Below are 26169 nucleotides of genomic sequence, written 5' to 3'. Positions count from 1 at the left end.
TACAACGACATTATTTACCTGTTCATTGTCCATGTTGTACTCAACAGAGTGTTACTTTTATGACAAAAACTGTCTTGTTCACCACCGTATAACTGGTAAATAGAATACCAGAATCCAATAAAAATATATATGATGCGTGGGACATATGTCATTTCAAATGTTCTAGCAGTCACATTAAGAAAGGAAAAAGAGAAAGGTGAAATTAATTTTGATCTCAGTTTATTTAACCTAAACAGTCTTTCCCTAACATTTTATCACTAGTAAAACGAGGTATTTTACATTCTTTGTCTCATACTAATTCTTCAAAATCCACTGTGTGATCTATCCTTCCAGCTCACCTCAGTCCAGACTCCACAAGCTCTCAACAGCCACATGCGTCTGGGGGCGTGCAATGGACGGTGCAGAACCAGAATAAGCCCAGACACAGTCGGCAGCCAGTACATACTTGTTAATCTTCTATACTGTTTAATTCTTCTGTAATATAGGAATATTCATGCCAAGGGTAGAGCCTAATTGACTTAGCCATTTGCTCTTATTAGGCACTTAAGTGTTTTCGTTTTCACTTTTAAAAATAATTCTGCAATGAACATCCGGTTTAACGTGTTTTTCTTTGGAACAAATTCCCAGAAGTGAAAATTTTAAGACAAAAGTACGCCCTTTTAGGGCTCTTGCCCCGGTTTGCCAAAGTACCCCAGAAAGGATATACCACTTAGACTTCGGTGGATTTTGCTTGCTTATTAACGAATCCTCTGTGATGCTAACAGGGCTGATAATGCCTGTGATACAAATAATGTTAATAGGTACGAACTTTGGTCCGCTATATCGCACCAGGCACTGCACTGTGCACTAGGGATTATTCACATTTTATGGGCAAGAACCCAAGGCTCGCGAGGTTAATAAACTAAAAGCTATTTCCAAAGCCTGGGCGTGTCCTCCTGGGCCACATCCTCTAGCATTGCCACTTTAAAAGAGAGAGGAAAAGCTAACTAAAAACAAGACGAGGAAGATAAGAGAGCTGAGAGAAGGGCGAAAAGTCGACAGTCAAGGACTGGCCCAGGGACGAGGGTGGCGCAGAAACAACCCTCGTCTTCTCGGCACGCCACTCGCGTCAGCGGAGATACAGGTGCTCGACACAACGCGGCGACGCCGGAGCCTCGCCCAGACCTTCAGCCCACCAACCTCCTCCAGCCAATCCCCTACGCTCCGCCCCGGAAGGCGGGGCCTCATCTCGCGACAGTCCCACACGTGGCGCAGAACGCGGAGCGGACGTGGCGTCAGCGGCGGCGTGCGCGGACTTCCGGCGCGCAGTCACGTGATCCGCGCCGGAAGTGCATTTCTGGTCTCCCGGGCAACAGCCCCTCCCTCCCGCGCCCCCTCTGCCTCCTCACGGGAAATAGGCCCCTGCTCGCCCACCGCCCGAGATCCGCGAGCTACGAGCCCACGAGGTGACTCCGGGGACGGCTGGGTTTCCTTTGGGGAGTGAGGGAGGAGCCTGGAGGCCCCGGCGCCTGGCTTCCTCAGATGCCGGGAGAGCTGAGGGCTTTTCTGTCACGTTGTCGTAATTAGCCTCATCCCGCGGGGCGCGTGGGATTTCTAAATCATTGCTGGTTATTTGTGACAGGGGACTGGTTCCAGAGACTCTCAGCTGCCGTGCTTCGGAATCACTGGAGGACTTTTAAGAATTCTGATGCCTGGGCCCCCCCCCATCCTAGACCAATTAAATTCGAATCTCTAGAAGTGGGGCCCAGGCATCGGTATTTTTATTAAACTCCCCCACGGGATTCTGAGGTGCTGAATAACAGTGTGTTAAGCCAAGTCTGGAAAGTGAATTCGGACTTTGGCTGTACAGCCCAGTATCTGAACAGAACGTAGCCCAGGGCACCCTCATCCTTGGAGGGATGTCTGGAATATTGGCCCGTCTACTCAAAACTTGGGGTTTTCTTTGTTTTTCCTCACACTCCTACCTCTGTGGGAGGTCAGAAATTTTGGTGGAAGTTATCTAGAGAACATTTGGCACCCGGGGTCTTTTATGCGCTTTACCTGTGGAGGTGGAGAGGGTCTTTGCCCACTTTTCTTCCTCAGTAATTAAGTGGAGTTGAACCAGGGACCGACAAAGTACTTTTTAGCTCTGAAATCCTGGGAGTTCCTTAGTACAAATCAAAAGGTTCTGAACAATATTATCGTTTTCAGGAATGAATTTTAAAGTTGTTTCATAGGCTAGGTTCTGTATTCAGCTGTTTTGCACCGTAAGTCAGAACATTATTAGAAAGTCTAAAGATTAATAACACTTCGGGGCTTATTTACTCTCAGGGTTTCCATGAATTGTGGGGTGGAGATAACATTTACAAATATAACTTATAAATACAGTTTATAACAGCCCCTTTGGGATAGCAGTGTCAAGAGATACCATATATTTTTAAAGATCATTGGTTAGTGACTTGGGGTAGGTATAACTGAAGACAGGTTCACAGTAAGGTATACAGATCTCCTCTGTGTTTATTGCTCTGCTGGGAAGGTATCTAAACTAAAGCTCCAGAGAGAAATTTTCATTCTAAAACTGTTTTACAAATGGTGAAGGATTATTTTGGTTTTTAGGACCAAGCATTTAAGGGTGGGGTGAGATGAAAAGGATGGGGGAAAATTGAACAATTCAGGCCAGAGTGGAGGCTGGAGAGATCACAAACTGGTGTAGAACTCTTGGACCTCTTCTCTCCAATAGGAAATCCAGCCATAGAACAGTTGGACAAGTGAAAAAAGAGCATAACTGTGGTTGATCAAAGATCGGATGAATTGAAAATAGTTTTGAAAACATACTAATGTATTTGTAGGTCTGCTTCCCGAAAAGATTTGGAGCTTTACGGTTACTTGAGTGACTAGCGACTCACTTTATTTAGGGAAGGTAGAAAGAGGAGGAGGGACTATTTTCAGGAAACAACAATCTCACCAGCATCCAAAGGCAAGAAAATATAGCTATGGTTTTTATGCTGGAAGGAAAATAGGAAATTTAAAAGAAATTGATTGCAGAATCCATGCCTACAAGTAATCGATTAAATGAGTGGGACGTAGTGAGTGCCATATAAATTCAGAACACAACAGCAATTAAGTGGAATTACCATGTGTGTGTTTATAGAAGTAAACTTGAAATAAAGCTCCTGAAATCTGGTGGGCTTAACCACTTTAAACTAGTCATGGCTTTTGCTGATAGCCTCTGAACTTGTATAACCTGCCTGTACAACCCTTAGTCCTTTAGAGTCACGCTAGGTTTTATTTTGTGAGGGATACACTTGCTGTGAAGTGAACTTACCTGTTTCCTCGTTTGAGTTGTAGTACTGTTATGTCGTTTTTGTTATCCCGGTTTTCAACTCTCCCATTGCCTGCTGTGTTCATGAGTCAGAGGGTCATTTTGTTTTTGAGTGGCCTCATATTTCACTCAAGAGTTTGACGTTAGCCACATGGGGATTTGGTGAACTTGCAAATAAATCCACTCACAAATCCATCACCCAGCTGACAAATTAAACAATGCCATTCTGTGGGTGGAAGGTTATTTGTATTTTTTTTAAAAAAAGAAGAAAGCTTAATTACATCCTTTCAGTCTTTCTCCTTCCCCATGCTAGGCCTGCCTTTGTGACATTACTTGCAACTGCAACATCCAGAAGAGAGTAAATTGGGGTTTGGAGTTAAAGGAATGAAAAGGAAATAAAACTTTTTTGGCTCCCTCGCCCATCAGTTTTAACGATGGTTGTTACAGACAGAGAGGTGCGGGCTCTCTAAACTGGGTAGTATGTGCTCTTGCGGGAGGCCTGTGTCTGGCCATAAGACAGAGCCTGGACTCCTGAGGGTGAGAGGACATTCAGTCTTGAGCCATCTTTGTTGTCCACATTACCCAGCACAGACCATGCTAAGCCACAGGAGGGAGCCCACGAGGGCATCAAGCCAGTTGAAACTGCCATCAGGCAGCTGGGGGTGGCAGGCAGGAAGCAATGCTGTCAGAAAACCCTCCTTTTATTATCTTAGTTGAGGAAGTTCCTACTGGTATGTGCATTATTGGAAGACATCTTCTCTGATAGGGTTATTACTAAACATACAGAAATTCCTTAGAACCACACATGACTCATTTCATGTAATTTCCATTTTTCGTTGTACCTTCATTTATTTTGAGCAATTTCCAGCAGACCCCCTTCTACCCTGAACATATCCTGAAGGCCTAAATTAGATGTTACAAATGATGTGTTTGGTTCAGAGAACCAAATCACTGGGAACCTTCTCAGAAAGGTTTGACTTTAGGGGCTTCAGCCAGCATAACTTATGACTGACCTCCAATGTGTTTCTATGCAAAAATCAAAGCAGGTGAGTTTTCATGTATTTGGTTTTCAGAATTCTACTAGAAAAGGAGGGTAGAGAGGAAAATCCAGTTGCAGAGTGTACATTATCATTTGAGGGGAATTTGTGTTTTTATTTTATTCATTGGTTGCAATGACACATCCTAGATCCTGTATTTATAGGAATAGTAAAAAGAGTATGTACGCTGTCGCTACCTTTCAACAAAGTCACATTACTTATTTGTGGAATTTTTTAATAACTTGATGGAAATAGTTGGATTTTTTCCATCGAAAACGACAAAGCTGTTGTCTATTATTCCTCATGTATATTTATGCATTGAAAAATACATTTCCAGGATAAGCAGATTCGTTGAAGAATGAGTACATTTTTTAAGAAAGGCTATATGGGAAAATATATGGCTCAAGACCCGGGGCACTGTGTTGCCAGTGGGCCCCGGGCCTCAGCAGTGTTTCGTGAATGACCTCAGCGCTGTTTTTTTCCTTCCTTCTCTGGTGGTTGAGGACAGACAATGAATTCAGTCTCTGTGCTCGCCTGGGCTCAGCTGGGTAGTGACTATTATGCCATTGTGCTCGCTGGGGAGGGCTGCCGGTTTGGTGGTACTGTGGATCCCGGCCTGCCCTGACATTGCCATTCTCTTTTCTTTCAGCTCCACCATTCCATTAGGAGAAAAGCTGCTGTTCAGTCCATGAAGACGTGTGCCGCGGAAGAGTAGGAGACACTCCCAGAGGTGGCGAATGAAAGAGAAAATTAAAGACCATTGAAAGGCATCTAAATCTGTGACTATAAGTTTGCTTTTCTTTGAACTGGTGGCTGAAAGTGTTGCTTTAATGTCTAGAATTAGTTTCATGTTGGCTTTTCAGAAACCCAGGCATATTTTTTAGGTCCTTAAGTTCTCTGTGTAGAAAGAGTAGCCAGTTTTAAAAAGTTAACAGGACCCATTCTTAGAGGAGGTTCTCGCCTTCCCTTAGGAGCTGAGGCACTTAGCAGGAAGGGACATGTATTCTTTCTTCCAGGGAAGAGACTCTGGGAGCTCTCTCCTGCTTCCCGTCTTTGTTGGGTAGCTGTCCAGCCCATGGCAGCTAGTAGGTTCTCCCATCAGAAATCATGGCACTACGTGTGCATTCTAAGCCTAGTTGATTGCAGGAGTTTGGTTTTTTTTAAATTAAGTCTTTAAATATCTATGTAGATCTTTAAGAAATAGTCCAATTTCCTTATTTAGTCATGGAGACGATTCTTTTGTCCCAGATATTAGGAACTGGTCACCAAGATTGCTGGTGGTCATCATCACGGTTGTCTTGCTTCCCCTAGGCTTACTCCAGCCCTAATAATTTACGAGACGAGTGAGAATCACAGAGTTCCTCCATGCAGTGCCAGGTGGAGAGAGAGCAACAGTGAGAGCATGCTACGTGCCGAGAGCAGAGTCTGTGCAGCTGAACAATATGTTCACATGGAGCGGGCTGGCGAAGGATGGCCCACAGCTTGTTTTTGTTACTGCCCGGGTGCTAAGAATGGTGTTTACATTGTCGGAGGGTTGTTTTTAAATTTATTTATTTTTGAAGATTTTATTTATTTATTTGAGAGAGAGCGAAAGAGCACAAGCCGAGGGAGTGAAAGGCAGAGGAGAAGAAGAAGCAGACTCCCCGCCGAGCAGGGAGCCTAATGCGGGGCTGGATCCCAGGACCCCGGGATCATGACCTAAGCTGAAGGCAGATGCTTAACCGATTGAGCCAACCAGGCGCCCTGGGTTGTTTTTAAATTAAAAAAAAAAAAAAAAAAAAAGAATATGAAGAATGTATGACAGAGACTATATGTGGCCCACAAGCCCAAAATATTTACTATTTGACCCTTTACAGAAAAATTTTGCTGGCATGAAATACCAAGAGTAATGCTGGAAAGAGCAAGGCAATAATTGTAAAGCTGCGTGCAAGCTGCTACTCTTTTAGACATATTTTTCTAGACCTCCTTTCATTTGATTTCTGAGAGTTTACTTAATTTGTCATTCTCAGGAACTACTTTTAATTGAATATTTGTAGGATTTTAGGAATCTTAAAGTACTTAAAATGTAAAAGAATATGATACATAGGTTTGGGAATTTGGAGAGGGAGAATAATAAAGCCAGGGGTGAATGAGCATGTGTGACGCACAGCTCCAGGACTCTAGACTTGCCGGAGGATGGTGGCAGATTTGATCATAAGTGTCCCAGTGGCCAAAACAGGAAAGTACTATCAGAATAAAATCGATGTCAGAGATGCCTGTATGCCATCATCAAGATAAATTCAGCTTTCCTTAACGGCCTGGGTCTTGAAAGAGTCCAGTGCCTTAGCTGACTAGTTGGTCTACTTCGTAGGGCACTGGCACAGCAGGCTGAATCCGAGCTGCTTGTTCTCCAGACCCTGGAATCAGCTTTCTTCAGCCATCTCAGCCCACTGTCCTGGCTTCCTTCTTTCAGAAGGGCTCAGGGTGTGCCTTGCGTGATCTCTGAGACAGTGTAACATGGCAGCCCTCCTAGCAAATTATTTGTCAAATCAAGGGCATAAATAAGTAGCCTCTCCTCAGATTAGCTCTCCCTGCCCCCTTTTAATCACTGCCGTTGACATTTGAGCAGCCTGGTGAACGTGATGAATGACACTGGAGCCTCTTAAACAGTTACCTACTTGATCATGTGTGCCTACACTTCTAGGTCTGCAAAGTGGAACCTCTCATAAGCCATCTTGTACATTTTCAGAATACTGGTACTGTTACTTTTAAAGCCAGGCTGGATTTTCCCAGTTGTAAATAAAAACAGGCTTTCCCAAGGTCTGCAGTAGTGTTCAATTACAATAATGTTTATGGCATATTTGAGGCTAAATCCAGACTTCCCAGTTGGGGATAATTAATATTTACATTGATCTGGTTCTAAGTACGTTTTATGAGGCATCAAAGTCTGGATTCAAAACTCTTAATTTCCAGAAGACACACAGATGCCTCCTAGACTTTCCAAATTTAATTCCTACGCTACTTGTTAATCTTTAAAACAAATTTGATTAAGACACACGGAGTTCACTTTAATGGCATTATGTGCTGCAGGCTCTCAAAAACATGCAGATTTCAGTGATACAAATATGAAACCAGGCTGGAATGAATTAGCCACTTACGCGCTGCACCTTACAGTTTAGCACTTAAGTATGGGCTGATTTCTACTGTAATTTCATTTATGTTAGTGTTACTTCTCTGGGTGGTTAACCCCTTAATTGTATTGACTTTTATATTTCTTCAGTAGCTTGTAAACCACATAGGCAGTTAGCCAGGTTTTCAGGTAATTGCTCACGTTTTAAACCTTTAAATTATAGTTTTAAAGTAATGTGAACTTAATTTACATTTATATTATCACTGCATTGGTTAGCTTTTTTCCAGTTTACATTCCCTGCATGTGTGTGTATTCCTGAATTTAGAACAGGGAACAGGAAGTGTGGGCTGTGTTTAAGATAACTTTACAGAAGATCATGTCAACCCTTTTAGAAATGGCTTACTGGAAAGCCTATTATATTTAAAAAGAAAGTGAATGGTTCTCTTCAGGCTAAATCTTAAAAGATGTGGTCAATTTAACATCTCAATTTTCGACATTAACCATAGCAAAACATCTGATAGAGATTACAAAATAAGTCAAGTTTATTTCTTAAGGCTTAGAGATTTTTTAATTCTGCCCTCTAATTAAGTGAAGGAGGGAAAACAGGCCTCCTTCAGTATCTGATTTCCCAGAGTTTCAAAACCCAAGTAACTGTTTGCTCAGTATCACATCGTGCTAGTGGTTTCATCTCAGAGATGCTGCAATTCTCGTCATTTTACAACATTACTTTTGGTTGTTTTTTTTAATTCTAATTTTTATCATTTTTTTTAAGTAATCTCTACACCAAATGTGGAGTTTGAACTCATGACCCTGAGATCCAGAGTTGCGTGCTCTGCCGACTGAGCCAGCCAGATGCCCCAGGATACTTTGTTTAGTTTGTTTTTTCTTAAGTACGTTCTGATGTACGCTGGCATTTTAGTAGCTCTGAACTCTGAACAGGAAGGAGAAAAAATAAAATTACTTTAAATAGTTCATAGAAGGTACAGTTGCAGATTAAACTACCTTTAGGTATCTTTGGCCATAACAACACATCACAAGCAGGTAGGTAGAGGCAAAAGGAGTAAATCCCGGCCAAGCAAGGCTGTCGAGCAAAGGTGTTCTACGCAGGCACTTGCTGGAGAGTCTCCACGGAACAGTTTCTCCTGCAAAGATGCAGAGTGTTTAGGCAGGGAGAGTGTGGTGTCACACGCTGGCTGAGAGATGCTTACTATAACCAAAACAAGGCTCATCTGGGGGCTTAAAGCCCAGGGTACAACCCAGACTGGAGAGAGATCTTATTTGGAGAGACTTCTCCAAGTCCCAGAGCTGAGGCAAGATCCAACAATGGTTTCCAGTGAGTTGGCAAGGTGTATTCTGTTCATGCCGTGGGGACAGCTAGGGTTAATTTCAATAGGCATCGGCATGAGTTAAGGATTAGTAAATTAAGTAATAGTTGTATATTTTCAGTTCATGTTCTATATTAATAGTTTTTATACAGGTACTAGTTACTAACTGTATGGTTCTTTCCAGTCTCTACTTCCAAAAGGTAAACAAATATTTGAAAAATGCAGTGTCCTTTGAGCCACTTAATCATACCTAAGGGGATCCCTCCCCCGGCGCCAGGGCCCTCTAGCGTATGTTGCGTGGAGATCAGGCCTGGTACCTGCAAGAGGCAACCTCTGAGGACCTGCTTTGTAAACCGTGAAGTAGCCACAAATATCACCCACGTGTACTGACCAGATGTTTGCACTGTGGTTGTTCTTTCCTAGTTTCAGTGCCCATCTGGACTTCCACAACCAGAGATGGCAGCACAGGTAAGATTTTCTTCTTAAGTCATGAGAAAAGGGTAAATTTTAGCCTTTAGAGTCTTAGTATCTCATTCCATGATGGAAAAGACCAAAGAAGCAAATACATCCAAAAGCTAAAAGTAAAAGCACCTTTGCGTAGGTTGCTAGACAGCTTTTGTCCAGACACTGAGGAGTGGGCCAGACCAGCAGATGTAACAGCAGGTATCAAGGGAGGATCCAGAGAACATTAGTCCATGTGGTTCTTGGAACTAGTCGCTTAGTTACAGTGGGTAGAGAGGGCCAAGATGGTTGACGTCTGTATCTCTCCCAACATCTTATCTAAAAATGATCATAATTAGCCTCTGTCCCACTTTATCCTGGCCATAACCTTAAACTAAGTCCTGTGCATACCTCATGCACATGTACTTGGTGTCCATTGTGGGCATGGACCCGTCCTGTGTCCTCTTCGGCCCAGTAGTAGCGTCCTGATGTAAAGTAGGTATTTAGTAGATACTCGCTCGATACATGTTGTGTAGTCAATTAAATATTTGAGGGTTCTCTTGCAGAACTATGTGGTGTCCAGCCTCCACCTCCCTTTATTCTGTAGGTGGCATCCTGGAAAGCTACTGAGCCGTGGTCTTTTCATCCCGTATATGCAAGATACTGGCGACATTATCATCAGGCGATGGCCTGGATGCGAAGCCACCATAGTGCCTACAGGAAGGCCGTGGAATCGTATTTCAGTTGCCCGTGGTCCTTCCCTCCTGCAGCTCTTCCCCAAAGCTCTTACACTAACAAGGCCAAATCTCCTCGGCCCTCTCGTGACCATCTCCTGGCTTCCACGGACTCGCACTGCGGGTCTTCACATTCCAGAAGGTCTGGGCAGCATCCACCAGCCCGCCCAGGAGAACGGCGCCCGAGAGAACGCCGAGCTCGGCCCACCGAGGAGGAGGCGGAGTCCGAGTCAGACGGGGGCGTGGAGTGCGACCTGAGCAACATGGAGATCACCGAGGAGCTGCGCCAGTACTTCGCCCAGACCGAGAGGCACAGGGAAGAGCGACGTGAGTGTGCGCCTGCCCCCCCCCCCCGCCGTGCTGCCTTGCCTTGCCTTTTGCATTATCTTCTTCCCTCGAGTTATTTTTTAACTTCCTGCCATTCTACATCCAGTCCCACCTCAGCTCTATCAGTTTCCAGAGGCATTTTAATACAGAACTTTTTTTAGCTCTAGAACAAAGCTTGTCCCAGTGGTACCCCTGCCATCTACTGAGTATCAGAGGCAGATGGGGGCGTATGTACACGTGGGTGTGCTCGTGTTCCCTAATCTACACCCCAGCCCCTCGAGGGTATTCCACCCATTTCACAGATGAGGCAGGCGACCCTTCAGAAGGTTGACTGACATACTCCATAGTACAGGCTAGTAATGAGCTGTTGGGATTCAAATCAAGGTCTGTCTGACTCCCAATTCCTGTTCCGCTTCCTCTAGCACAAACTTAGGGATTAGGTTTTGTCCCTGAGACTGCTAGGTTTTTAAAATACTGCTGTCACCTCACTGGTACACAGTTCTGAGACTTCCCTGGTGCTAGTGAGCTACCAGGTCTTAATTTTTAAGCGGTGTTCAGAGTAGAGGTCAGTGTGAACCCAAACAGTCGCAAAATGTCTAGGACTCAAACCTTTCTGGTTTAATCACATGTCGAAGCAGTCCACTCTTAGCGTTAGAGAAGCGCAGTAATGCTCTTCTCTCTTCCGTGGCAAAGCAGGAATTTCCTTTTTTTAATTTCTTACCATGTTGCCACAAAGAACTGCAACTGCTTGTTGTGCTCTCCTTACTATGAAAATTTACCAGACTGTTTACATTTGAAGTGTCTCAGTTACACAAACGCTCTTGTTATAACCAATATCTAGTCTCAATATTGTTTTTATTGAATTCTAATTATATGATATTTTACCTAGAATTTTTTAATAAATAGGAACAAACAAGATAAACAGAAACATGGAAGTCTGGGGATGGGCAAGTTGTGGTTCCATCTTTGACTGATCTGTTTTCCTGATGATGGGCTTATCGATCCCCACGGGGTGTCAGGAACTGAGCGGTGGGCTTTGTATAAAGTATCATGCCCTTCAGTGTCTTAAAAGTATACAATGATGAAGGAGAGGAGGTGTTCAAGCATGTCCACGTTTGGTTGGAATGCCATTTTTTATAGCTTTTAAAAAATATGATGGATGTGGGGTTTCTTTCTGTTGTCCTTAGCAGAGGGTAGAATAACTTGTTTTTCCCACCAGAGATTGATACTTTTATGATAGCAGTTCTGATTAGGGATGGAAGCAGACCCCAGTCACCCAAAAGACCATTTTGAATTATCTGCTAATTTAAAATAAACAATATATAGTTGTTCAATAAAAAATGGATGTGAAGATAATGAAAATGAAGTAACGAAATGTGTCTTTCCAACGTCAGCAGTTCAGTTACAGATATGGCTAAGAACCATCCCTGTTCCTCCTCTTGCCTTGCTCAGGTAGAATTCTAGGTAAGTTTAAAAAAAAAAAAAAATAGAAATTACCTGCTAAGTCGTGCCTGGCACTGAATACAGTTTTGAGTGAATGAATGATTTCAGGATTAATTATGAGCCTCAAACTGGGAGGTTTTCAAATATCCCATAAAGTGCTAAACTTGTTATGCTTATGTGGGACATTTTACAAATGAGTTAGGCTTTGAATGCTTTATAAACTTGATGACCTTCGTATTTTGTTTTATATTATTCCCAAATCTGCTGAGTTGACTTCAAGGCTCCAAACTGCACTGTTATCATCGCTGTTGTGGTTGAATTTTGTTCCCTAAAAAAAAGATATGTTGGGAGTCCTAACCTCCCCCTCCCCCAGCCTCAGGATGTGACCTTGTATGGACACAGAGTCTTTACAGAGGTAATCAAGTTAAAATGAGGTCCTTGGGGGGTCCCTGATCCAGTATGACTAGTGTCCTTATAAAAGGAAACACTTGCACACACAGATAGCCATGCACCCAAGGAGAAGGCCATGTGAAGGCTGGAGTTCTGCCACTGGAAGCTAGGAGAGAGGCCTGGACCAGATCTTCTCTAGTGTCTTCAGAGGGGGCACAGCCCTGCCCACACCTTGATCTCAGACTTCTGGCCTCCAGACCTGTGAGACGAGAAATTTCTGTTAACGCTAAGCCACCCAGTTTGTGGTGCTTTGTTACAGCAGCCCTAGGAAACTAATGCAATCCCCTGTGAGAATTTTCTTTGTTCCCAAAATGCAGTCTGTGAGTGCGACCTGAGGTGAACTGCACAGGTCTTGCCATCCCTTTGAAGATACTGATACATACTTGTTTTACCACGGTCCAGACAGCAAACCAATAAAAAAGGGAATTTTGTGAAAACCCATACAGCCTTCATCTTTAAGCTCATTCTTCAGTATATACGTTATTTTTCGTAACATTACACCGAGCGAGCTGTGGCGGATCCCCTCACATTACAGAGCCCCGCCCGCCTCCACCACTTCTCAGCCAGAGGTTCTGAGTTTGTGGGTCACCTACCCTGATCAGTCTGTGCCGCAGTCACCTCACCTGTGCAAGGGGGTCCTAATTAACGGAGTGGTAATTATGACAATTCCGTGAGATAATAAAAGATAAGTTAGAGAACCATGCTTGGTACGAAGTCAGTGCCCAAGAAATGTTAGTTGTTTTGGTTAGTTGCTAATAAGTCATCCATTAGTGTGGATTACTAACCATATCCTGATTTTACTCGGATGCTGTCTGTGTTAATTAGTGCTTGATTGAGATTGTGCATATTTTTAATAAAGATACTCTGTGGCTTCAAAAAAAAGCCATTTCCGCTCTGCACTTTTCAAATTCTTAAATTGACTTAGAATATTTAAAAGGCAAAAGAATTAAAGTTTTGGTGTCGATCTAATTTAGTGATTAACACAGTTTCATCCAAGTAGTTATTAACACAACTTTTAGTCCATTTCAAGGACATTCTTGCCTGATGGAACAACATAGTAAAATACAGAGAAAAATGAACCCACTTCCCTATTACTAATAACAACACTACATTGAGCTTCTGCTTCTTCGTGCTTTGTAAATGTGTAGTTGTAGCGTAATTGAAAACTGCTTGTCATAGGGTCTCCACGATGCTTTTGTGTCCTGCGGTCTGCCCTGAAAATATTATCGGGTCTTTGGGAGATGTGGAGATTGTCTGGCAAGGGCGAGAACCTGCTGTGGTGTCAGAGTCTAATCTGACTGCTAAAGATTTAGAAGCTGCCGGGGCCTGACCCTATACCACCAAAAACAATGGGCATTATTTTTTGCACCAGCACTTTTGGTGGCATATAGGATGAATACAGCTCCAGACTGTTCCTTCGAGCAGTACTGAAGGATGGAACTCAGATGTAAGCAGTGTGAATGCCCATGGTGCTTTCCAACCCATTACCTTCACTAGAAATGTTCATGGAAGTTTCGCTACATACACAGCTGGGATATATTGTAGTAGTGATTAGGGACCTGAGTAACGTGACTTCTTGGTTAAAGTTGTTTTGTTTTGCTCTTTGAACCACTGGAAGCTACTTATTCAATAAGGCAAATTCAACTTTGGATATGGATCATCTAGAGAACACAGAATTTTATGGAATATCACTAGCAGGGAAAACATAGCTAAACTGGATTTTAGTTTCAGTATTATTCACTTCCACGGGAATATATATGTTACATAAGTCATCATCATCTGAGTCTTCTTTAATATTTTCTTAGAATAAAATCCTTCATACTGGACAGCATGTTCTTGTTTGTGATTATTGCTCTTCCAGATAATCTCTAACATATTTTAATGATAAAAAAATTAAGTAGGATAAATAAAGAACTCCTCCTGTGTGGTGGGAACAGACATGTTTTGATTATGTTATATGTCATTTCCTAATGAGATATTTCCGTTATTCAAAACTTCGCTGGTAACATTACTTATGGGAAAGTAGACAGTTGTGAGTTTTAAAGGTCAGCTGTGTTTTCAGTTATTTCTTAGGAAAAAATGTTTATTGTTAGATTAAGGAAAGTATCATGTTTTAGTCCCAAATAACCATCAGTTGAGACTGCAAGATGATAGTCCTAATACTTAGAAGGGAGATGAGTGAAAGTTATCATTCCCAGCGGAGAAGAAGGCCTTCTGAAATGAACGCCACCACTGTCTCAGGCTTGAGCCAATCAGATATTATCCCCTGTGTTTTGGGGGTAACCGTTGGGTCAAAACAGAGACATATTCACAAAGAGCTTAAACCCAGTTGGGAAGAGGAGACAAAATAAATTAAAACTGATACCTAGAAGACCCATCTATGGCCTGGTCCATGGATACTTTGGCAGCGATGGGTGGAGCCAGTGAACTCAGCCATCAGAGAAGTTTCACAGGGTAGTGGTGGAAAATGGAGTGTGCTCTAGGCTTTGAGGGATGGGGTCAATTGGGATCAAGAGAGAAAGAAAGGGAGTAAGTCCACTCCCCACTTAGCACTCAGAGTGCTCTTCTTACCACAGGGCCTAGATGTGCTTTTAGACATTTGATGGGAGACATCTGCTCCATCGTGTTGTGTCCACCGAAGCTGGAAGATTTAGACCAGTTTTCATTACCAAACCTTCAGTCAGTCAGCTGGAACCCAATCCGGTTTGCCCCAGTCCACCCTCTGTGGGAAGCCTGGAGGATATAATGAAACGTACAGCCCAGTACTGAGTGAGCCGCTGTGGTTTAGCCGATGGGATTAAAGCGTGGCGTCCAGTTCTGCGGTGTGTGTTTGTCTCGTCTAGTTCAGATGCTTGAAGAACGTCAAGCCAGTCAGTGGGAAGATGCATATAGAAGTCCATAGAAAAGTGGAAGGGCGGGATGGAAATGCACTTGTATTCTAAAAGTGAAAGTGGTAATTATCCACTGACTTCATTTGTCAGCGAGAGAGGGCTGTGAGGTGAGGCTGAAGGCCCAGCAGAAATGGCTCCAGGTCTGCTGGCAAGCACCTGTGTTCCGGGTGTGTTGCTGACAAGCCAGAAATGAGTCACTCGTGATATAAATCAAGCCTGTGCTTTTGCTCAGTTGTGCTGAAATCATTAATTCTGACAACATAGCAGAGAATACAATCAGAAAGACATGCTAATCCTAGAAAAATGAGAAAAAATAACGTTCTTCAGCTCTCATTTGTCTTAGTGCTTTGTCTTCCAAAATGTTCTGCCTTTGGGCTAATTATCTGTGGAATACTGAGTGAATGTTTTCCTGCTATTCAGGTCTTCTAAAATCCAAGTCACTCATGATTTTGTTTTCCTTTGTAGACTGTAAGTCCACATTGGTAGTAGCATCATGTAAATTTATAGATTGAGGGGGAAGGTATCAAGGTTATATATTCTGAACCCAGATGGGATCCAGTAGCGTTTCTCCTTAATAGGATGTTGCTGTTCTCTTGTTTTAACCCTATATGCATATTAACCTTTATATTACTTTCCTAGGGCTGCTGTAGCAAATGACCATACATTGGTGGCTCAAAACAACAGAATTTATTCTCACAGTTGTGGAAGCCAGAAGTCTGAAATCAAGGTGTTAGCAGGACCTACTCCCTCCAAAAGTTCTGGGACTTTGCTTCTTCCAGCCTCTGGTGGCTCCTGGTGTTCACTGGCTTGTGTGGACATAGTTCCAATCCTGCCTCATTGTTTACACGGTCCCCCCCCCCCCCCGTGTCTCTGTATGTCCTTTTCTGTCTCTCATAAGGACACGCTCATTGGGTTTGGGGTCTACACTAATCCAGTATGATCCCATCTTGGTCCTTAATTATATCTACAAAGACACTATTTCTAAAAAAGGTCTATTCTGAGGTTCCATATAGATGTGAATTTGCGGGGGACACTATTCAACCCACTCCAGCCCTGTATTAAATCTGGAATCTAAAAATATATTCTGATTTGTATTAAAACAAGTTCTCATGACTGAATAGCCTATAAGAAAAAAAGCACTGGGTAACATTGAGTCCCACAGCTGTTTTCAGTAAAAAACGATCCGCTTCTCCATGCATGGCACCTGTTCTGTGTGAAGTGCGATGTTCTGCTTCTCTGCTTCTGTCACGTGATTCTCCATCTGGTTGAGCCCGAGCCTTGTTTTGACAGGAAGAAAAACTAGTGATTGAGAATCCTTTCCTTCATTGGGAGGAAAGAAGCAATAAATAGAAAATGGAGTAAGTGATGCCTTCAAATGAATATATTCTGTTCTAAGATTTGCTTGGTCCCCTAAGTCAGTATAAGCCAAAGTACTTTCAGATGCTAGCTGTAGCTTCCAGGGTCCAGCCAGTCTAGGCCATTTGGTTTTAAGCTGACTGGTTCTCAAATTTGTAGTCTAGTCTTAGGACTTTTTTTTAATTGTTTAAGTAGAGGCACAGTGACTCAGATGTAAAGGAACAAGATCAGACCTGATCTCATTGGTGCCCCCGTCTCCCCCAGCCTCTGTGCTGTGGAGGCTCTGAGGAACCCACGGGAGGGGAGCTCTGCCCAGCACCTTTTGAGATTTGAGCATCTGTTTCTCTATCCCTGAGTTGTCATCATTTTTCTTTAACAACATCTGGAAGAAACAGCTGTTCACAAAAAATGTATGGCCTCTGTCCAGGCTTTCTCTCAGCAGTCATTTCCTGAGCACCTGCTTAGTGTCAGGCATCGTGTCCTCCTGGGGCTGGGGACGGTGGGGGATGGTGAAGGCAACGGTGCCCCTTCCCCATGCATGACTTCCACAGGCGGGTTTTAGCATTAGCTGGTCAGTGCAGGGGACAGGCTTCCTGCCCCCTTAGGTCCATGTTTTAGGGTAACTACTCACCATACTGGAAACCAGGAAAGCTCCAAGCCTCTTTCGAGGCAGGGAGAGGACAAGGGTTAAATCTTAAATTTTCATAAGGAAACCTGAACAGGAAGGAGATACAAGAAGAGAATTGAGAGCAGAGGGCTATGCCTTTTATTCTGTTATTCTTACACAGAATGAGCTTCATTAACTGAAACCCTGTGATGGTAAGCCATGAGCATGTGCCAAGTGTGAACTTGGAAAGCTGCACTGGCTACGTTGACTGGCGGCTGCACTTGGCTCGTATTAACAGTGTTTCATCGACAGATGTCAACCATAAGAGAAAACATCTCGATGTAGAATTGTTACACTGATTTACTTACTACCTGTAAGATAGTTTTGGTCAGAAGAGTAGCAGAACCATGGTAAATTATCAGGAAAAGAAAAAGAAAGATGCAAAAGTAAGAAGGTTAAATTCACATATCCTGGCGGCAGAGAGCAACACTTGCTAAGATAGCGCGGATCCGGTGTTTATTAAAACTTGTAAACGCAAAGACTCAGATTTAGACAGGAAGTTGAACATCTGCTGTGTCACTAGATCTGTCGGCGAGGCTGATTATAGTCTTGGGACAAATGTGAAAGTAAAAGGACTGTGGTCTGGGAACCTCTGTCTTCTAGATGCACGGGCTCTACCCCCCGCCCTGCAGTGCCCCCCACGGGACTGTTTCCTCCAGGCCTACGATGAAATGAGCCCAAGGCTCCCATAGGTGGCACAGGGAACTGCTATCCCTGGCTAATGTGGAAATGCCACACTTTTAGAAGCGTAGTCTTTGAAGGGTGGGGATATACAATCTAAACACCCGGGAGAACTGAATAACTTACATCGTCATGTTTCAGACTTGGCCAAAAGACCAAAACTGAGAAACAAATGCTTAGTGACCTCCCGTTCATCTGCACATTACACCAGTATTTTGGTTCGGTTCTGCATTTCACAGTGAATCAGTTACATCTCTCTTCTGTGGATAAGGGAACAGTTACACTGCTTGACGTCATTTGGCCTATGTGTAGGTGACGTCCTGGTGTAAGAGATAAGCTGCGGGTGGGCTAACTCAGAAATGGCCGTCCACATTCGTCGTGTTCCCAAGCGTCCACAACTCCTTCCCCCCAACTCCAAGGGGATGCGTTCGAAGAACGGACTTAGGAGCGGGACTGCCTAGCCACAGACATATCTTGCTGCTCACTTCTGGGTTCCCTTCTACACTAAGCTTTCTGCTTTTCTTTTTTTTTTATTTTAACAAGGAAAGGGTGACTTAGGTCATTGTTTTATCCCCTGTGACCATCTGCACTCTTTATTCAGTAGCGTTTCTCTCTGTAGCAGTAGCTACAGCATTCTGCTGTCCATCTCTCTTCCCGACAGAGTCGCTTACAAAAATCTGTCAGTTGGCTAAATTTTACCTTATGTAGTGTTCTTTTATTGATACGTTTATGTTATTTCTGTATACATAAGAATAGAAGTTCTGATATTAGGACTTGTTTTAGTAAAAAATATACGGGGGAGAATATACTGAATTTCTTGCTTTGCAAGAATCCATTTAAATTAGTAGGGTTAAAATCAGATAACTCTATCCCTTGAAATTTAGCCTACGCTAAGCTGTGAAGTGGAAAGACAAATCCCATGGTGAGGAAGTCAGCGCACCGTTGCAGATCTGTTAATACAGCAGGAAGCTCAGAAGTCAGGTCTTCCTTCCATTGCAGAATTGCCCTGGCTCAGCCCTGTTTCCTTGGGCAAGGGTTGAATTATTTGACTCCATTTCCTGGTGTGCTCTGTGCTTTGGCCGTGTGGAAGGATCGGGGATCATCACTGCAATTCTATAAATACCAGCACTTGCTCTTTTCCAGATTACCTAAAATCGGTACCTCTAACATGGGGCTTTTTTCCCCCAGCACTTCATTTGTGGGCAGAAGTACTACTTCTTGCAACCCTGGACTTTGCAGGAAGCATTTCGTTTTCCTGCTGGCCTGGTACAGTGTGTGAAACCGGGCGAGCTCCGCCAGCTCTTCCCAGCTGGGCGGCTTGTGGGCAGGCCGCATAGTGAAAGAGAGAGAGCTGTATTTGGAGCTCAGTACAGAGGTTTGATGGTGCTGGGTGACATGATTCCTGGCTGCTTTTTGTTCTAGCAGGGTATGCCTCCCAGATAAGTGAACGGTGCCTTTCCTAGGCACGCAGGTAATGGTGTGCGGGCGATGCCTTAGAACCTAGTAAACGTCTCGGCGGGCGCAGCCGGGCCCAACCTGGCGGTGCAGCAGGCAGCCGCATCCTCAGGCTCACCACCCACCCCACCCCCATGTCGGTTCGTTCTTAGGGCGGCAGCAGCAGCTGGACGCCCAGCGCCTGGATGACTACGTGAACGCCGACCACGACCTGTACTACAGCACCCGGCGCTCGGTGGACCCCCCGTCCGAGAGGCCTGGCGAGCGGCGCCAGGCCGAGATGAAGCGCTTGTATGGGGACAGCGCCGCAAAGATCCAGGCCATGGAGGCCGCCGTGCAGCTGAGCTTCGACAAGCACTGTGACAGGAAGCAGCCCAAGTACTGGCCGGTCATTCCGCTCAAGTTCTGAGCCCGGGCGCAGGGCACCCAGCCTTCACCCCCTTCCTTTTAGATTCACTGAATCACTCCTTCTGTGCATTTTCTCAGGGAAATTTCTCTTATACTGAGAAATAAGCATGTCACCAAAGTCCCAGGGGGTCCATCTCAGGGCTGGATATAATATGTTGGCCACTTGAAGTCAGCAAGATGTACTGTTGCCAACATGAAAGATTTTCTTTTGACCTAAAATGATAATTTCATATAAGGCTTGGTTTTGATGTCACTAATACTGTTCAGTTCATTAAAGTCCTCATTTAGAGACACTGCCTGGTTTTTTGCCTTTTTCTATTTTCTTCTGTCCTGTCTTTAACCCAACTGAACTTCAACGCACATGCCTAAAATGAGTCAGATGTCCTCTCCTGCTCGAACTCCTTTAGCCCCCACTGAAAATGACCCAGTGGGACAAACACCACTTCTCTCCGATGTAGAGGTCAGCGCACATGTCCTGTAAAGGAGCAGAGAGTGAATATTTTCGGCTTTGCAGGCCACACAGTCTTTGTTGGGGCTGCTCTGTTCTGTCCTTGCAGCGTGAAAGCAGCTAGAGATGGTAAGTAAACAAATGGGTATGGGTGTGTTCCGACAAAACTTTATTTATAAAAACAGGCGTGGGGCCAGATGTGGCCTGTGGGCAGTAGTTCGGGAACCCACTGCTCTAATGGAATGAGAATAACCGTCTTGACATTTTTCTTGTTATCTCGTTATCTCTACAGAGCTTGAATGTCACGCAGAATTGAGAGCAAAGAACAGTAATTCCCATACCTGCTCACCTCTGCAGTATCCTCTGTTGTAGAAAAGGTATAATTGAGCTCTTACTATGTATAGCGAACGTTGCTTTGAGAAGAGAATACATTTCTGAGGATCAAAATCTAAAAATTGATGAAACAGTCCATTTATAAAAGCCAGCTGCTTTTTAAATAAGTTATTACAGTGTGTTGCCAGGGTGAGCCCATGTTGACCTGAGAAGATTAGCACATCCATCAAAGGTTGGTGAAAAGATTTCGTATTGACATGTTTCTCCCAAAGAACACTTAGCTCCACATTTCAGCCCCTGCCCTGAGACAAATGCATTACTTTCATCAGCCCCAGGTGCTTATTTTTCCAAGCTCTCATTGTATTCCTGGAGTTGTGATTTGTGCTTGGGTATTGCCGACAAAAATCAGAATTAACTTCCCCTGAGGTGACACATGACTAAAATTTCAAATCCTTAGTAGCTCTCATTGTTTTCTGTGAAACTCCTACACTGAAATAGAAAATAAGTGTGGTTTAGGCACAAATACAAACCAAAGCCTGTAATTGCAGCAGCTTCTTAGCTATTTGAGAGTGAAATGTTCTCTTGACAAAGGACTCTCATACCTTCCCCCCCGGAGAAACCAGCATGCGGGGCGCAGGCCTGCTGGCTTTGTTAGCGCAGGTGCGGGCGAGCTACTTTGCATTACTCACACGTGGGCATTCATGATGCCCCCTGCATGGGGTCCTTGTGAAGACCACATTTGAGTTAGTGGCTGTGAAACAGTGCTGGCCACATGGTAAAGACTCAGGAGATGTTAACATGTAGTCCATGCCTTTAAAAATTGCCAGAGTGCCAGTGGAAGTCCTGGGTATGAAACTTCTCCCAAATACAGAGGAACGTTTCCCTGTCAGCTCTTCAAATGGATGCTTTGGCTTTTTGACACCTGGGAGGGACCCATGATTTGTTTGTGGATTTATTCAGCAAATTTTTGAGTCCTTTCTGTTCCAGTTAGCTAAGCCCTAGTCTCTTCCCTCGGGGAATGTGTCTTCTAGGGGGAGAGGCAGACAGGTGTGCAGTGCTGGGAATCGCAGCCGGTGCGCCGCTGGGGGCAGGGGCAGGAGCTGCAGGAGCGTGGAAGCGAGAAAGGGAAGGGCAAGCCTTCTCCGCCTCAGCACTGCTGCCATTTGGGGCTGGATCACTCTTTGCTCTAAAAAAATATATATATGGATGCATGTGTATGTACGAAAATCAAGACGCTTGCGTGGACAAGATTGACACCAGTTTCAGAATAGCGGTTAGTTCTGAGCAGGGAGAGTACTGGAGTGCCATTCGAAAGGGGTTTTTCTGTCTCTCTGGCATTTCATCTCTTTCAAACCGAAAAGCTATGGTAGGAACCCCACTTTGATGGAGGCCCTCAAATTCATCAAACTCTATTCTGTTATAAAATAGTTTATCTTTCACTGCATTCATAGGGTTAACTGTAACCTGAAATGTTAAACTCTTCTGTAGGGCTTACTATGGGCGCACACTTTTCTCATTGCTTTATGAATACTAATTCTTTAGCAATCAACCTGTGCGACAAACCTGCAAAGGAGCTATTGCAGCTATACAACCTGTCTTCCAAAACCCTGAGGTCGGGTGTGTTGCAGAATGCAGACATTGTTGTACTTTTGAAAAGTACAACAGCATATTCTAGAACTTGTCCCAATGGGCTAGGACAAGTCCAGCAGCCTGTCATCAAAGACAGTTGTGCAGTAAAATGGAAGGATATTTTAAGTGGGATAAGTAAAAACTATAAATATCCTCAATTCCATTCAGGTCAGGTTTTGTCATCAAATCCTTACCGTCAAGTCAGGTTTGGCTGCCAAACAAATTTTTTAAAACACAAACACGCACCTTCCAGTTTCCAGAGCTTTGGGGATTTCAGAAAAGTGAAGAATATGATCCATGTTTTGCAGATGAGGAAACAGTACAGAGAAATTACCCAACTTAACCAAGTGCGCTTTCAGTGGTGGAAGTGGGTGTGAAACCCAGATATTCTGACTCCTAAACTCCCCACTTTGGGCTGCTTCACCCCGCTGAAGTCAGCTTCTACAACCATATTCACAATATGTGTAAAGCACAATATATCCAAAGCATAGCAAAGAATCTGGAGCTGATTACAGCCCCCGGCAAGATGCCACCGTATTCCGTGCTGGAGCGTGGGGTTTAGGTACTAGTCCCACCTCTGCTTGAGAATGTGCGACCCTGGGTGGTGCACTTGCGCTCTTTGAATTGTAGAACTGAGGCTAGAGCAGCTAGAAGAAAAGGGGACGGACACACTTGAGATACTGAGGATCTAGATGTTGTGTGGCTCGGTGATTTGGACAGCTGAGTAAAAGGCTAGGGTGGCTCAGGTTTCTGTCTTGGATGGTGGTTCTAGTCATTGATGTAAAAAAAAAAAAAAAAAAAAAACAATGAGGGGCCGCCTGGGTGGCTCAGTTGGTTAAGCGTCAGCCTTCAGCTCGGGTCATGATCCCAGGGGCTGGGATCGAGCCCCACGTGGGGCTCCCTGCTCAGCGGGAGCCTGCTTCTCCCTCTCCCTCTGATGCTTCCCCTGCTTGTGCTCGTGCTCTCTCTCTCACACACAAAATCTTAAAAAAAAAAAAAAAAAAAACGAGAAACAGGTTTGGGACTAATTCCATATGGGACAGGGTTTGAAGAGCCCACGACATCCAGGGACATCCTGCCAGTCGCTGGATATTGGGCTTTGAAATTCAGTGGAGAGGGTCTGCATCAAAAATACAGACTTTTGAGTCCTCAGCCTTAGGAATATGGAAAAGCGGACCATATATAGGCCATATATATAGGCCAGTGACGGGCCCTGAAGAACAATGACTTGAAAATGTAAGAGTCTGGGGCGCCTGGGTGGCACAGCGGTTAAGCGTCTGCCTTCAGCTCAGGGCGTGATCCCGGCGTTATGGGATCGAGCCCCACATCAGGCTCCTCTGCTATGAGCCTGCTTCTTCCTCTCCCACTCTCCCTGCTTGTGTTCCCCCTCTCGCTGGCTGTCTCTATCTCTGTCGAATAAATAAATAAAATCTTTAAAAAAAAAAAAAAAGAAAAGAAAATGTAAGAGTCTGTGAAGGGAACTGAGAAGAAATGGCAGAGATAAAGAGGACAGCCGGGAGCTAGAGGTGTCTCAAAAGGGAAAGTTATAAGTGGGACAGCCAGACAATATGGCTTTTACTGTGATGCATTGGGAACTTGACTTCACCACCAATGAAGTATTTTTTGCAAAGATACAGGTAGATTGGCAAATAAAGAGAGATCTCAAGTATATTGCAAATATATACATGTGCACATACAGATTCTAAGTACCAATTTACAGGAAGTTCAAGGAGTAGACTAACATGTTAAAAGACACTGAAGAGACAATCATCCAAATCCAGAATGTAGGAAATTTGATAGCACAAAAAACCTAGTTTCTTCAATAACTGGGTTTTTTAAAAGTATATGTTGTAGAAGGGGTAGTGGCAAGAGGGGGAGACTGTTACAAGATGTAATGTGTGCACTTTATAGGGATCCTAATTTGAACAAAGTAATTATTAAAATTTGGGGGGAAATTTGAATATGCACTGTTAGAGGATATTAAAGAATTATTAATTTTGTTAGGTATAATAGTTATTTGGTGGTTTTATGGTTTGTTTTGTTCATTTGTTTAAAGTTCTTATCTATTGAAGACACTGTACTCTTTACAGCTGAATTCATAGAATGGAATTCTGGGATTTCCTTTTTTTTTAAAGATTTTATTTATTTAATTGAAAGAGAGAGAGTGAGTGAGAGAGCATGAGCAGGTGGAGGGAGAGAAGCAGACTCCCCTGCTGAGCAGGGAACCCCATGCAGGACTCAATGCCAAGACCCTGGGATCATGACCTGAGCTGAAGGCAGTCACTTAACTGACTGAGCCACTCAGCCCCCCCCCTTTTTTTTTAAGTTTTCTTTGTTTAGTAGTCTCTACACCCACCATGGGGCTCCAACTCATGACTTCAAGATCAAGAGTCAGACACTCCTCCAACTAAGCCAGCCAGGTACCCCTGCCTAGGATTTCCTTTAAAGTATTCTACCGGTGGGGCGCCTGAGTGGCTCAGTCGGTTAAGTATCTAACTCTTGATTTCAGCTCAGGTCATGTTCTCACAGTTGTGAGATTAGGTCATGTCGTGAGATCGACCCCAGTGTCAGGCTCAAGATTCTCTCCTTCTCGCCTTACCCCCTCTCTAATAAAAATTAAAGTATTCCAGTGCAGAACATTGTGAGGTGACCAGTGAAGCAAGATGAGCAAAATGTTGAGCACTGTTGAAGCTGGGAGATGGACCCATGGAGATTCATTAGGTTCTTTTCTCTATCTAGCTTTGAAAATGCCATAATAAGTTTTTAGAAAATGAAATGCAATTTGAGAGAAAGAGATGAATACTATTGTCACAGAAAGGTCTGGTATAGTAAGAACAGAAAATTAGACTTTGGCCTGACAATCCAGAAACCATTGTAATCTAAAGGACCTTAAAGCAATTTCAGTGCACAGGTGGGGAAGAAAACCAAATTTTACATCAAAATAATATCCTGGGGTGGGGGTGGGGAAGGACTGCAGTGTGTCAAAGGGATACAGGGGCCAGTCTGAAAGAGCTCCCAGTGGGCAAACTGGAACAATTTGAGCAACAAAATTATAACATAGTGCTGTATTATAACCCAAAGTAGAAAAGAAATACACAAATGATTGAATAATAAATGAGAAGAGACAAGTCTTCCTTACAGAAGACTTTCAGGTATCTGTAGATACTGCCCCTTCGAGGAGGCAGACCTTACTCTCCCTCCTCTACTGAGTCAGGGCTGCACTGGTGACTGGCTTCCAAAGAACGGAGGAAAGAAAGGGGAAAATGACAACTTTCAGTGGACAAACCTGACAGACACCATATTCTCCTAGCGCTCGAGGTTAACATCACCAGTAATAAGTTCTGCGGCTACCTTGTGCTACCTGATGTGATTTGATGTGACAGGAAGGGCGCTTCACCTCTACAGTAGCTCTCAAAACCCTTAAGCCCAGTGTCATCGTGAGAAACACATGAGATAAACCCGAATTGAGGGACATTCTACAAAATGCCTGACTAGCTCTCCTCAGAACCCTCAGAGTTATGGAAAACAGGCAAGGACAGAAATTGTTACAGAGGAGACTAAGGAGACATGGCGACTAACTGCTGTGTGGGATCCCGGATTGGATCTTGGCACAGAAAAAGGATATTAATGGGAAAACTGGTGAAATCCCTATAAGGGCTTTAGTTTTATTTAATAGGAAGTGCCAGTGTTAATTTCTTCGTTTTGACAAATGTACCCTAGTTGTGTAAAATGTTAATATGGGAAACTGGGCGAAGAAGTATAGGAACTCTGTATGATCTTTACAACCTCTCTATAAATCTAAAATAATTCCCCAAAAAAGCTTTAAAATAAAAATAGAAATGTAATACTGATTTTTGGTCATTGTATTTATACCAGTTACTCTTGTACCACCTTTCAGAGGGGAAGATATATTTTTATTTTGCTAAAGGAAGAACTTACAAAGCCTTTTTTCTTCTTCGGAGCGCTGTGGAATCTGACATCTTGAACACTAGAATGACAAGACCGAAGGGAAAGTAAAGTAAGGATCCAACCTTTGTTAGGTATCCAACATGCATAGTGCTGGACAATTGACACAAATTACCTGCCTTGTTTCTTCTAACAACCCGACGAAGTATCCCCAGTTTTCCGATGAGC

General features: G+C 43.8%; 1 protein-coding gene across 3 annotated transcripts; it reads left to right on the top strand.

Annotated features, from left to right (window-relative positions):
- Positions 1-997: 997 nt before the first annotated feature.
- Positions 998-19918, top strand: GEMIN8 (gem nuclear organelle associated protein 8). 3 transcript variants are annotated; one of them, XM_026478108.4, is made up of 5 exons: positions 998-1445; positions 4988-5117; positions 9196-9240; positions 9821-10274; positions 19370-19918. In XM_026478108.4, exons 3-5 carry the CDS (start codon positions 9229-9231, stop codon positions 19624-19626), a joined length of 723 nt encoding a protein of 240 aa, XP_026333893.1. In that variant the 5' UTR covers positions 998-1445; positions 4988-5117; positions 9196-9228; the 3' UTR covers positions 19627-19918. The 3 variants fall into 3 exon arrangements, with proteins under 3 accessions (XP_026333893.1, XP_026333895.1, XP_026333894.1); XM_026478110.4 differs by having other exon boundaries at positions 1301-1445; positions 4988-5068; XM_026478109.4 differs by having other exon boundaries at positions 1301-1445; positions 4988-5105.
- The last annotated feature ends 6251 nt before the right edge of the window (positions 19919-26169 follow it).

Source organism: Ursus arctos, chromosome X, assembly GCF_023065955.2.
Source record: "Ursus arctos isolate Adak ecotype North America chromosome X, UrsArc2.0, whole genome shotgun sequence".
NCBI lineage: Eukaryota > Metazoa > Chordata > Mammalia > Carnivora > Ursidae > Ursus > Ursus arctos.
Note: the sequence above shows the minus strand (reverse complement) of the source record. Positions and strands in the feature narration are given on the sequence as shown.